We start from the raw sequence: 13,996 nt of genomic DNA, 5'->3' as shown, positions 1-13,996 counted from the left end.
TTCCCATTTTCTATTTTAATTCTCCCACATTGCCTAATACCCCCCCCCCACTTCACTGAAAGAAGAAAAGCACCTAGAATGGTATGTGCAAATTTCTCTTCCTTTATGCTACATATATTTATTGGTAAATATACATCTACAATGCCCTAAGAATCTGTGAGTAAAAAGCCAATGACATTTAAACAGGAGCACTCCTAAACAGAAGCAGGCAAAAGAGCCGGAAATATAATAGTTTGTTTAAGAGGAGTAACATGGGGATTTTCCCAGAAATAATATCCATAATTTTTTTTTTTTTTTTTTTGTCAGATTTTTGAGATATATTTTATTTTTTGAGCATTTTTGATATTTTTAGAGACTTCATGAGGTTTTTGTGGGATATTTTTTTAACTGCAGTGACTAGATTTTTTATCCTCTTTATCATGGTTCCAAGTAAAATAATGGAAAATATAAAGAACAGGGGAATGCTCATTGGAGGCCTGAAGTGGCTTGAAAAGAGTTCCACATTTGGTTCCCAGAGGTTTCCTGACTATGTAGAGAGAGAGAAATATATAAAATCAAAAATAGGTTTGATTTTATATATTTTGAAATAAAAAAAAAAGTTATTAGCACATCCATGGTATGTGAATGCACTGTGCAAAGCAAGCAGTAGCAGGATTATTCACCAATTGATTAGGATATCTCTCAAAGAGTTATCAACAGTTTTGGTCCTGTGTGCTATATGTTGCTGGCCTGCAGAGGCCACTTTACAGCTGTATCCTCGAATGGAGAAGGGGCTGGCTGCCTAGTTTTAAAAAAAAAAAATAAATAAAAACATTGTGTAGAGAGCATGAATAGGGAATCCTTCACCTCCACTAAATGCAGGACGAGTGTGGAATAGAAACCAGAAACCCTACTCTAGAGACAAAACGTGATAAAAGCCATTTAATGTCTCCAAACGGCAGTGTGGTTATGTTTCAACTAGAGGTCTGGCTGGATGGAATTTCCTCTATGGATGGTATCTTTTTAAAGCTATAATACTTGTCTTTCCAAATTACTGTTTGTGGAAACAGCCAATGAACTGGAAGGTGGGAAATGACTTGCCTGAGAGAGTCATATATATATATATATATATATATATATATATATATATATAGGTAATCCTCGACTTACGACGGGGTTCCGTTCCAGCGTCTCCATCGTAAGTCGATTCTGACGTAAGTTGAGGAATTTTTTTAAATTCTTGATTTGTTTGATTTCTGTTATAATATTTTTATAAATTATTTATTAGCACATATAAATACAAAATTAAGAAAGAAAAATTTAAGAAAAAAATACATAAACACATATCAAAAATGGTGCACTTACTTTCATTTGAAATTCCTTTAAATATTAGTTAACATAAACAAAAAAACTTATTCATGGTGTCTTTAATTAAACAGACGAGTAACTCACTCATTTGGACGATATGATTATACCTAGCAATCAAGAATAGCTTTTTTAATCAGAAAATTGGTTAATGTTGTCTGTTGGGTTTTTCTTTTTTTTTTCATATATTTCGCAATAACATCTGACTGCCTCTCGAATTTGCTTTTTGACTTTGGCGAAGCGATTAGTATCATGATCCATATTTTCGAGTAGCTGAAGTCCTTGATTTAGTTTGGAAAATACTTCAGCTAATCCTTTTACAGTAAATATTTTTTAACGATTTCTCTTCATCTTTCTCATTATTCCTTTCTTCTTTTACAACTCTTTCGTTTTGGAAAATCAAGTCTTGATCAGTCAGTTCACCTTCTTCGTGATCTGCTAATCTTCTATATCGGTAATATTGATTTCTAGATCAAGTTTTCTTGCAATTTCAACGATTTCTTCACCAATTTGTTCTAACATACTATGTTCATTGTACTCTTAGAGTGTCTCCTGCGGTAGTAACGTCTTCCAAACTCCTTGCATACATTGTTCCGATACTTCCTTCCATGCAGTTCCAATGTTTTGGATACATTGGTTAATATCGTAATTTTTCCAAAAATCACAAAATCTTATAGCATCATTGTCCATTGCTGTTATTGAGAATCATAGCAGCGGCTATTGCGTATTGGTGATAGGCTTTGCTTGTCAACTAATGGGAACGCTTCGATGCGTATACAAAAGCAATGTGATATATGTATGTATATGCTGCCGGCAAAGTTAAATTAGAGAATTTTTAATAATAATTTTTGGCCATCGTAAGTGCGAATTGTCATAAGGCTGGTCGTCGTAAGTCGAGGACTACCTGTGTGTGTGTGTGTGTGTGTGTGTGTGTGTGTGTGTGTGTGTGTGTGTGTGTGTGTGTGTGTGTGTGTGTGTGTCCCTTAATGGCTCAATATTCATTTTTTCAGATGCACATAAACAACAGGATACTCTTTTATCAATTCTTTTTACATGAGCATTAGAGAAACAAAGGTAATTATTAAATATGATTCACTAAATCCAGAAAGATCCAGAAAATAAACATCCTTAGAAAAGTAAAGTATAACAAACAATATTAACTTAGATATATGTGGGAGGAGGGGAGGAATGACAATCTAATGGTATACTTTTTTTCTGAAGCAAAATTCTGTATATTGGACAATGACTTTCAAATATCTCTATCTTGAAGTATTAATAACAGAAGAAAACAAAGCATAAAAATACAAGCAGAAAATCGAGTGTCATGCTTTGCAATATTTCCCCTTCAGAATTATTATACAGTTAACTTCATTATGTCCAAAGGCTAATCAGAAGTCTGTGTGCATCAACCATTTTTCACAAAATGCTTCTTACTTTTCTTGAACTCATTCCCTGACAAAGTACTCATATCACTTCTTGTCAGTACATTCTACTTCGCACTGCTCTCTTCAGGCAAAAAATCTAGTTCTCACACTCTAACTAATCTTATAAAATCCCTTTCTTAATTTATGTTTCTCTCATGCCTCTTTGTACCTATCAACCAAATTTTTGTAGCCCACAGGTCATTTTATAGATATTCAATCATAAAACCTAGATTGAATATCTATATCACTAAACCCAGTAACCTAATCTGTGCATAACATCCAGATATGGTCATATCAGAGCCTTGTCTCTGCTTAATGTATTCTTCAACATTTAAGTGATCTTGAGCAATTTTGTTCACTTTTACAATATGCCCATTAAATTTCGTAATAGCCTGTGTAGCTCAGTGGATGTGGCGTTTGCATACCACGGCGCTTGGACGCACGAAGGAAGACTTGGTTTCGAGTCTAGTTGGCGACTAGAGGAAATTTTTCTAAGCCTTTTTTCAACTGGTTCTTGAGTTAGTCGATCTCTGGCACGGGCAAGCGGGTTTTTCGTCCCGTAAACTCAAGAAAATCGACCGTAGAACCCACATTATTTTCAGACGTTAAATATATTGTGTTAGAGTTAGAGACCACGAGATGGCGGCACATTTGAGCCGTCTCTCTTCGCTGTGTACCGCTTAATTAGTGATAGCCTTGGGCCATCTATCTCTGATTGGTACCAGTGGAGATTGAACTGCCCACTCAGTCTCCAAAAGTTAGATAGGGCTAAATGGCCTCGCCTACTCCCCGTATACGGGAATAAAAAGGCATTAGCTGATTTTTAATTTCGTCTTCCTGTCCACCATCACTTACATTCTTAGGCTTTAGTGTTTTCTGGTACAAATTCCATCAGTGTAATATGTGGCTTAGTAATTTTTTTTTTTCATCTGGCACTCAGCAATAATGAACTGGCTGCTGATTTTCTTTGCCCGTACATAGAAAACACCTTGCTCAATCTCTACATAATTGGTATTAATGGTTACCCTCCTGATTTTGCACTGCTTAGAAAGAAATCAGTGGACACCATAGGGTGAGGAACAAACAGCCATGGCACCCACCTTACCGGCCATTATGGATCAAATACTCATCCTCATATGCTTCGTATCCATCATATATTTCAATGTAATGTCAATGGTATTACAATTTTAATATGCACTTCGCATCCATGGTAACTTGGATGTATATATACATCCTGGCCGGTAGCGTGGTTAAGATGCAGGGCATCCTTTTGCTGCAGTGACTGCAGCAATCCCATGAGACACACTTTCCACAAGCATATGACAGTGATCAATTGGGTTTTGGACCATTCTTCCTGTAATCATGTAATGAAGTCCTAGACTGTTATGGGAGCAGACTTCACCTGATGCTCCAGTTCCATTGTTTGTGGCAGGATTGAGATCAGGACTATAGAGGCCACTCAAGTGTGGTAACGTTCATGTCTACATACCATGCAGTTGCAGCAGCCTTATGACACAGTGCATTGTCTTGCTGAAAGAAACAATGGTCGGTTCCGTAGAAATGCCATAAAGTAGGAAGAATTTCATTGTCAAGAATATTCGCATACCTGTCGGAGTTCAGTGTTCGTGGCACTACAAACAGATGTCAGATGGAAAAACAAGGACGACCATATCATCACACATTCACCTCTCATTTTCATAGTTAGGATTACAAACTCTGGTAAGAGACGTTCACTGGGCATCCACCACATCCATACATGTCCATCTACTTGGTAGATGGTGTGGCATGATTTGTCACTTCCATAACACGGCTTTCAAGTTTCTACATCCCACTGTACATGCTCTTTGCATTATTGAAGATGAAGCTGCATGTTAGTTCAGGTAATGTGGGGCTTGCATATTGCAGTCCTATAGAAATCCATGTTTTGAGCCTCAGGCATGAAAGAGAAACTGAATGTTCCTCTGCAGTTGATGCATATAACTGTTCATTCAACATGTTGCAACGAATGGCAGTTTTTACTTTCATAGCACCCTACGGTCATGTTTCGTCAGTGCGGTGAATCGTGAGATGGCCCAATTCGTCAACAATTTGATGGATTGGCTTGCAATGTGGCATCTTATCACAATGCCTCTTCTCTGTTAATTTCCATTTTGCATCATACATACCTTGCTTCATCTTTTTGTTCTTTACTTAAACTTTGAGATGTCGTAAATGTACAAATTCTGCCATTTATTTATTTCCACTAGATCACATGTTCTCACGCTCTGTAGTCTGACATATTTGTTTTTCAATTGTGCCAGTTAGACCATGTATTGAGTGTGAGATTATAATATTTTTAAACTAAAGACAAAGCAGATATTGTTTTTATTTCTCCGCTTATGTTAATCTTTACCTTTTTAACCCTTTGACATATAAATTATTTTTAAACTCTAAATTCATTTGAAATTGACGCGAACTTCGTAACGTCTGCGATACGTCAAAAAATCAATTTTGGTGCAATAAACAAAAGACGTGTCACAGACTTCTTTGTATGTTAACAGGTTAATCAGTCATGTCTTGATCATTGATCACTTAATCTTATGTAGGTTTGAAATTTTCGGTTTAGTACATTGACAGAATCAGTCCAATGTTGTTCACATTCAACTTCTGATGTGAATCAAAAAGCATTAATTATACAGTCTGATTTACATTAACATACATATACAATTTCATTACAATTCTTTTATTTTCAATTCTCCCTAATTCAGACTTAGTTTGTGATTTTTGCTTTAAAGGAAGAAATATAAATCTAGAATATCCTAGAATATCAACTGAAAAATAAGGCATGCCTTGAGTAAGCCTATTTCAATATTAACTTACACAATCTTATTGTACCCATAAACAGACACTTGAACATTCTTACTCCGAAATATCACATATCTAAGTATTTACAATTCTCGTTCAGCACTACCTTTTTACATGAAAGTGCTCCTTTTCTCTTTCTTTCTGCTAGTTCGTTCTTTATCTCCTGCCATCTTCTTTGTCCAAGTCGTTGATTATTCTTTTTACAATTCTCGTTCAGCACTACCTTTTGTTCACATGAAAGTGCTCCTTTTCTGTTTCTTTCTGCTAGTTCGTTCTTTATCTCCTGCCATCTTCTTTGTCCAAGTCGTTGATTATTCTATGCCCTCTAGGATCCTTAACATGGTAGCAATGTGCAGCTCTTTCCTAGTGAGGCATTTCAACGATCGACATAATAGTTCTCATGGCAGTGGATTCAGGTAGAAGATGATTAAGAAACCTAGGACTTAAGATGCTTCACTTACGATGCCGGCCTGATAGACCTAGTCGTTTGCATATCCACTCTCCAACCAAAAGTCTCTGGGTTCGAATCCTTCCCACAGGCATGGATGTTTGTGATTGTCTGTGAAAATACTAGTGGTGGTGGTGGCTGATAGATGGTGTTGGTGTAGATGATAATGGTAGTTGCGGTTCGTTGTAGTTGGTGGAGATGGAGAATTGTAGAGTAAGTGCCCTCCTTCGATGAGTCCTTGGATGCACCGCATAATAATAATAATTCTCTTTTGATTACCGACACACTTGACCTCACTTGGTGGTAGAGAAGATTGAGAAACCTAAAACAAAGTCCTTCTTGACGTTTCACCTTATAAAGGCCTGGACTTCCACTGTATGCATGTATGCTCTCTCAGAACTTCCATATATGGTCATGTATTGACATCCAAACATGTCATACTTTGCGCGTCTTTTGGAATTGCCATATATGGACATGGGTTAACAGTGTTACATAATGAAGTCATCCGGCGTATTATTTTTATAAAGGCCTGTGGTTAAGTTATTACAAATACAAGATTATTACAGAGAAAATTGACATTTCTTTAAGTGCATTCTCCTTTGAAAAACAAAAAACAAGCATGATAAGTTACATATCATGAGAGATTTTATATCTCTTATCAGAAGGGCACAGATAGTTCTATCAGTGCCTTTCCTGTAGCAATTTCACCCAAACACATTTGCACCGACTTGGGAGCATTATATTTCTCCAATTTATACCAGCTATAAATTGAATCTTTATATGCCACAATACACTTTGCCCATGGGGGATGTCTATTGACTTCTTTCCAAGCAGTGTATAAGAAGACAACTTGATATTTATCCTCTTGTTATTCCCATTATCATTAATGTTCAAATTAAACAGTATAGAGACTCTGGCATCTCACTGGTCACATGCCCTTCTCTTTGATTCTGTATACTACTCATTGATGTCTGTCAGCCACTTATTTATATCACCAGTTTCATTTTCATATCCATTTTCTGTAGTTTATATAGTTTTGTGCAGTATTTTTTTCAAATACTTTTGCAAAGGCAAGTATTATTCTAGTATTATAGAAAGTGAATTGATTTCCTAAGATAACAATTACCCTTTCTAAAACCATGTTGTCTTGAGATAAGTTTTGAATTTGCTTCCTTTGTCTTAGGGCCCCCTTTATATAAAAAATAAAACCATGTTGTCTTCTTTCAAATTCTTTTCTTGGAAAAATTGTCACTGCCAAGGACTTAGAGCCTGGTCAAACCTACTACCTTTCTCTTGCACTTGTTCATAATATGTAGGTATCTCATTCATTTTCATGTAATCTGTTAAGCACCCTCTGTTCATTTATTTCTATTCGCACATTAGTCGCTGCATTATTTCCATCCAGAAGATCACTCATATAGCATTTTACCTTTCTTACATGTGCCTTATTGCCTGCTTTATATTATGAATGAGCTTGTTGATCCTATTTCTCTTTAAATGTTTAGTGTTCTGTCATTCTCCTGACCATTTTTTATAAACTCGTACGATATTTCCCTTTCAGTTTCTTATACTATAGCACTGTTTCAAGCTGCTTCTTCTGGTTGGCTTTAATCATTGACATTCAGTGTCATACTTTCGCATACCCTTTTTTAACTGAAAATTCTATATGCTTGTCACTACCCTTTTAAGTTTCATGACTTCCTTCTAAACTTGAAGTGGACTCTTTGGTTATGAGCAGTTCTTCAGCCTTTATCCACTGCATACAGTTTTAGATAATCCTTTAAGTAGCTGCATGATTCCTTTCCCCTCACCCATGGGTTTCTTCTAGTCTGTCCCAATAGTTGAGATCCCGATAACACGAGGCAACCTCACCCATGGGTTTCTTCTAGTCTGTCCCAATAGTTGAGATCCCGATAACACGAGGCAAGTCCAGAAAGTAAGGTCTGTTCAGAATTTACTGCTAAATGAGATATGGGAGAGGGGTCGTGTATGCATAGTAGCAGTGTGGCTCATTAGTTAGCCATTGACCACTTTACTTTCATTCCATTATCGTTTGTCTCCTACGAATATTTTAATGTGAGTGCTGTGATAAAAAATAAATCATGCTGGTTGCTGCCAGGTTCATGGTGCGATACAAATTTTGTTGGTAGAAAACAGTAGTGCTGCAGAAATTCACTGACTTCGTAAGGTTTACGAACCTAACATAATGAGTGACAGTAAAGTTAGGGAGTGTCTAAAGTTAGACACAACAATGTTTACGATCAAGAGCGCAGTGGCTGCCAAGTATGGTGACAGACGATTTGGTGGAAAGAGTGAACACAAAAATTTATGAGATTGTCATTTCACAGTTGCTGAACTTTCTTTTGAATTCTCAGAAGTTTTACCTCAGTCATTCATGAAATTGGGACAGAAAAGCTGGGATATCGGAAATGGTGTGTGCCAGATGTATCCCAAAAATGCTAACCAATGCATATAAAACAGAGTAGAATCAGCTCGAAAATGTTTGGGATGTTATGAAAATGAAAGAGATAAACTTTCTTTCTCGTATTGTGACTGATGATGAAACATGGATTTCATGTAAAACATCTAGTCAAAACCACAATCAGTGCAGTGGCACCATCCATTTGAACACCCCCAAAAGCAAAAAAAATTTAGTCACTATTGGTCAAAAAAAAAAATTATGACCACTGTCTTCTGGGACAGAAAAAGGATCTTCCTCATTGGTTTTTTTTCAGTGAGTAACCACAATTAATTTTCATGTTCACTCTTTCCACCAAACTGTCTGTCATCACACTTGGTTAACTACTGCACTCTTTGTTGTGAACATTGTTGTGCCCTTCTTTAAACAAACAACACCAATCCCTCACTTTATTGACACTCATTATGTTAGGTCCGTAAACCTTGCATGTTCATCACAGTCATGAATTTCTGCAGCACTATTGTTTTATGCCAACAAAATCCATATCTCACCACGAACCTTGCAACTAGCAGAATGTTTTTATTGCAACACTCAAAACATTCACATAGGACAACAAATAATAATGGAATGAATGTAAAATGGTCATTAGCTAGCTAATGAGTCACTCTATGCTACCATACATGTGTGATCCCTCTCCCATATATTATTTGGCAGTAAATTCTGGACACACCTAATTATCTTCCCTCTGCTTATTTCGGTAGTTTACTCACATACAGTCTATAAATTTTGTCCTTTTAGAGCCTTCTCATACCAGATAGCCTCAGATGCATTGTCATAACCCTGCCTTCCTGATGAACTTCTTATTGGTTGCATTTCTTCTGCTGCTATCATCAGAACTCCTCCCTGTATCCTGTTTATTTAAGCAATATATCTTCTCTGAAAATATATCCGTTACACGTATCTCTATCCCAGCAGCAGCCGGTGAAAATTTAAAGTAAGGGTGCTGCATATACAAAATTTTGCTTTTTGGTGGTGATAATGTATGACCCCCATACAGTATCACCACCAAAAAGCAAACAAGGAAAACAAAATAAAGCATTTATAGTTTTGCAACCACAAAGCCATTTAATTTTTTGATACCACTCACTGTTAAAAGACCTGATGTATTTTTTATTTTTACTTATTCCTTCCTGACTAATAATATCCGGAGTTGGATGACCTTTATTTTTTATTTCTATTTTTTCATGTAACAATAATTGAGAAAATATAATTCTTTTCATATTTTCAACAGTGAACCTAGTCATAATTCAGTCTTGTATTTATAATAAACAAATGTTATTTTAACAGAATAAAATAAGACTTACCAAAAATATTTCACCCTAACCACGAACACACACCAATAATAAAAGTTTCATATCTCACAGAAATAACGAGTGCGCAAGCATACACTTGTTATGTGCAGTGACAAGTACAGGCGAATCTCGGCGATTCTAGCCACAACTGATCGAATAATTCTGCACGTGATAATTCTGCACTGCGTTAATCGAACAATTCCAGTTATTAACTATTCAATCAATGTCGAAACATAAGCTGCTTTTGTAACCTTTAACATGTTTTATTGCATTTATATAATGTTATAAGCATTGTTATTATTTATAAACACAAACAAAATTTAATTTTTTTTTGTTTTTTTTTCCTTGGGGTTGTTGCAGTGCTTATGTACAAGCCACCACTGCTCTATCTTCCACCAAAGTTTCCCTTAATATCTGATTTTAGGCCAAGCTGAATCATCAATTTCTAAATTACTATCTTAGTATATTAAGTTTTTTAGTATTACCCAGCATCACAAGGTTCCTTGATTTAGCATTTCATTCTATTACCAAATAATTTTGTTATTTCTCCAGATAGAATACTATTCATGCAAATCAGTCGATTGAAATTCATCATCAAGCAAAACAAGATATCTTGTTTCCATCAAGCACATGCTTTATCATGAAATCACCAGACCCTGCCTCCTTTTCTCTTCTTATCTTGGGCAGAAGTATTAAATATACCTAATAAAACCAACTGAAAAACTTCACAGCTGTCTTAAAGATGCAATACTTCCATTACATTTTGAACTGGAATGTGACTGCATAGAGAAAAGCAGAAAAGATTTAGAAGAAAATTGACATGCATATGTGAAACTGGTTTGGCTGCAGAATTCAGATTTGGTGGACATGTAATCATATGGTGACTTTCCGAAGTATCTTTTCAAGGTAATTGTTAGCTTTTCAGTGATGCTTTGCCGAAGTTTAATTGGCCCAATGCTTGCTTTCTCAGTAAGAAAAATGTAAGAAAGTGAAGCACTGTGTAAAACTAACTGAACAAAAGTGATGGGAAGATTTGGTTAATAACAGAAAATATATTAGGAAGATAGCAAAATATTCTGAGGACTATAGAAAAATATTATACATAAAGGAATGATTACTGTAAAAAAAAAAAAATCGGATGATGAAGGTAAATGTAAAAACTGAAGATAATGTAGATGTCTGGAGTAATTACTTTGAAAGATTGCTAAATGAAACGAGCAGTGACAGCAGCAGAATGCAATCAAGTATACATATCAATGGTCTAGATTGGAAAATCCATCAAAAACCTAAAATGTGTAAAGCAGTTGAAGTAGATGATATTTATAGATTTATGATGAGGTACCAAGAGAAAAGCTGTTCAAAAATGCTGCAGTTATATGGTATAAATGGGACATTATATTGAGCAATACAGTATATATTAGAGGTTCATCATCATCAAATTCCTGCAATGTACCCTCAAGGGGTGTACAGGATTTTTTCATGTAGTACTATATTAGAGGTTGCAAGTCAGAAATTGGAATTGGAGGTGAATTGTTTTGTTATATCAGGTGTGAAGCAAGGGTGCACATTATCTCCACTGTTATTCATGATCTATATCTGTGGTGTCCAACATTTTTATCACAATCGCCACAGTAATTCCTGACATAAAATATATCCATCACATATAATCAAATATCAAACTTTTTTGATATAGATGATATCAGACTAATTTTTGCAATAAAAAATAAATTGTGTTTAATATTTAATAAGTACTCAACAGATTTTTATTAAGGAATTTTAATATATATATATATATATATATTAAAATTGTGTGTGTGTGTGTGTGTGTGTGTGTGTGTGTGTCAACTATTGCAATATTTCCCTTTTCTTTAATTCAGATTCATATCTACTTATTGTCTTCTAGATATCTGTATTTAAAGTAAAACGTACATTCATTTTATGAATTACATTCAGTACACAATGTACTGAATGCAAGTAAAATGTACATTCATCTGAACTGATGAGTTAATATTCTTGTCTTTTATAGGAAAGGTGACTATCACCGTTATTTGGCAGAATTTGCTACTGGTAATGATAGAAAAGAAGCTGCTGAGAACAGTTTAGTGGCCTATAAAGCAGCAAGTGATATTGCAATGACAGAATTACCACCTACTCATCCCATAAGGCTGGGACTGGCTCTCAATTTTTCTGTCTTTTATTATGAAATTCTTAATTCTCCAGATCGAGCATGTCGCCTAGCTAAAGCTGCATTTGATGATGCCATTGCAGAATTAGACACCCTCAGTGAAGAAAGTTACAAAGATTCCACTCTTATCATGCAGTTGCTGCGAGACAACCTAACGCTCTGGACTTCAGACATGCAACATGATGGTGAGTATGCTGTTTGTTTTATAAACTGATTAGAAAATACTTTATTATCAAATCTTGGTATACCAAGATGCCAAGAAATTATATTCTTGGTTCAATCCTTTATCCAAGTATAAGCAAAGTTTGTGTATAAAGTATCTTCACATCAGTTGCCTTAGTATCTCATAATGCAAAGCACCCCCCCCCCTGTTGGACGTATAATGCCATGTATTATGGGATACCCATGTGAAATCATTAGCCTCTATATTCAAGTAGCTCGTTGTGCTACTTGAATATAGTTTGAACATTGTTTGCTTATAAAGGATTAAGCAGAAATATAATTTCTTGCCATCTTTAATTTATAGTCTACCCAAGTGAAAAAAACTTTCAACATATTAATCAAGTTCAAGTAAAGAACTGTTGATTAACACGTTCGCTACCAACTACGAGTATACTCGTAGTGGGTAAACCTGCTTCACAATCCAGCTACGAGTATACTCGTATGACGCTTACCGCCTGGAACGAGATTATTGTAGTGACCTTGAAGAAGTGAAAATGCTTGGCTTGTGGGGCTAGCATCAAAACTGTGTATTCTCATAGACCGTATATGCTCTGTACAAGCCAACTACGAGTATACTCGTAGGACGCTTACCTCTGGTAACGAGATTATTGTACTGACCTTGAAGAAGTGAAATTGCTCGGCGTAGGGGAACAGACCATGCCGAAGTAGCGTGGCAGCGAACGTGTTAAATATTTATTCATAAAACACATAGACATGAATGGTTGATTTTAAATATGCTCTATACTTTCTTGACATATTTGTGCATGGATTGCTTTCATTTCAGCCATTTCAATAAATATGTCATATATTTCAATGAATATGTTATGTGTTTGTTTGCTGAATTCCACAGCAGATTTAATACTGTAATGACTTGTATGACCATCACCACCTTTGGACATAAGTATTTCAATAGTTGGGAATAATCAAATGTTAGGATGTGAAAATAAAAACTAAATAAAAAATTTTGATAGAACTGTCTATTAACATAACATGCAAAATTGATTTAGCTCAAGTCAAAAGATTGATTGATAATGGATTGCACCTAGCTTTACACAACCATGCTTATTTTGATTTCCATCCCAGAAAGCATGAAACTAATTGCACACTTTAATGTGTGCATCCTTTAATATCTTTATCAGCTGTTATTGTTGTACTTGGAAATCACTTTATACAGAAGTGATTTCCAAGTACAATAATAGCATTTAAAATATCATGATGCTATTTTATTGGCTGAAGTTACTAGCTATTGTAATATGTTGTGTAAAACAGTGATGTTTTGACAGTTTTGTAGTTTTAATATTCTAAAAAATACTGTAGATTCCAAACGATTTTTAGTCTGGTTGGCTAAAGTGGTTCATGTGATACTAGGTGCAAGGATCTATCATGAATATCTTTAAACAACGAATTTCATTGTCTCTTGAGACAACCACCCTTCATAGAGAGTTGAAGCCAAAAATTCTTCATGGTCTCTCTTTTTACTAACATTCCTTTAACAGCATATCATTGATTTCATTAGATATGATTTCCATTTTGACATCTAAGTTTTTATTTTTCATTGTTTACTCAGTGGAAGTGGCGTTTGCCCTCCATGGCACTTTGACTGCCTGAAGGAAGATGTAGGTTCAAACATATCCTCTAGTCGGCAACTATGCCAACTAGATTAACATTTTCTAAGCCTGCCTTTGATTGGTTCTTGAGTTAGCCTATCTCTTGCATGGATAAGGGGATCTTTTTTCCCAGAAACTTGGTTTTCTCATC

General features: G+C 35.4%; 1 protein-coding gene across 1 annotated transcript in view; it reads left to right on the top strand.

Annotated features, from left to right (window-relative positions):
- The window catches only part of 14-3-3epsilon (tyrosine 3-monooxygenase/tryptophan 5-monooxygenase activation protein epsilon), a 152,132-nt gene that overhangs the window by 90,066 nt on the left and 48,070 nt on the right, over window positions 1-13,996 (top strand). Inside the window, exon 4 of the mRNA XM_090391635.1 lies at window positions 11,858-12,201. Within this exon, the coding sequence (XP_090247761.1) occupies window positions 11,858-12,201 (344 nt within the window). The remainder of the gene's footprint in view (window positions 1-11,857; window positions 12,202-13,996) is intronic.

This window comes from Typopeltis vanoorti, chromosome 4, assembly GCF_054136105.1.
Source record: "Typopeltis vanoorti isolate ZY-2024b chromosome 4, IOZ_Tvanoo_1.0, whole genome shotgun sequence".
NCBI lineage: Eukaryota > Metazoa > Arthropoda > Arachnida > Uropygi > Thelyphonidae > Typopeltis > Typopeltis vanoorti.
Note: the sequence above shows the minus strand (reverse complement) of the source record. Positions and strands in the feature narration are given on the sequence as shown.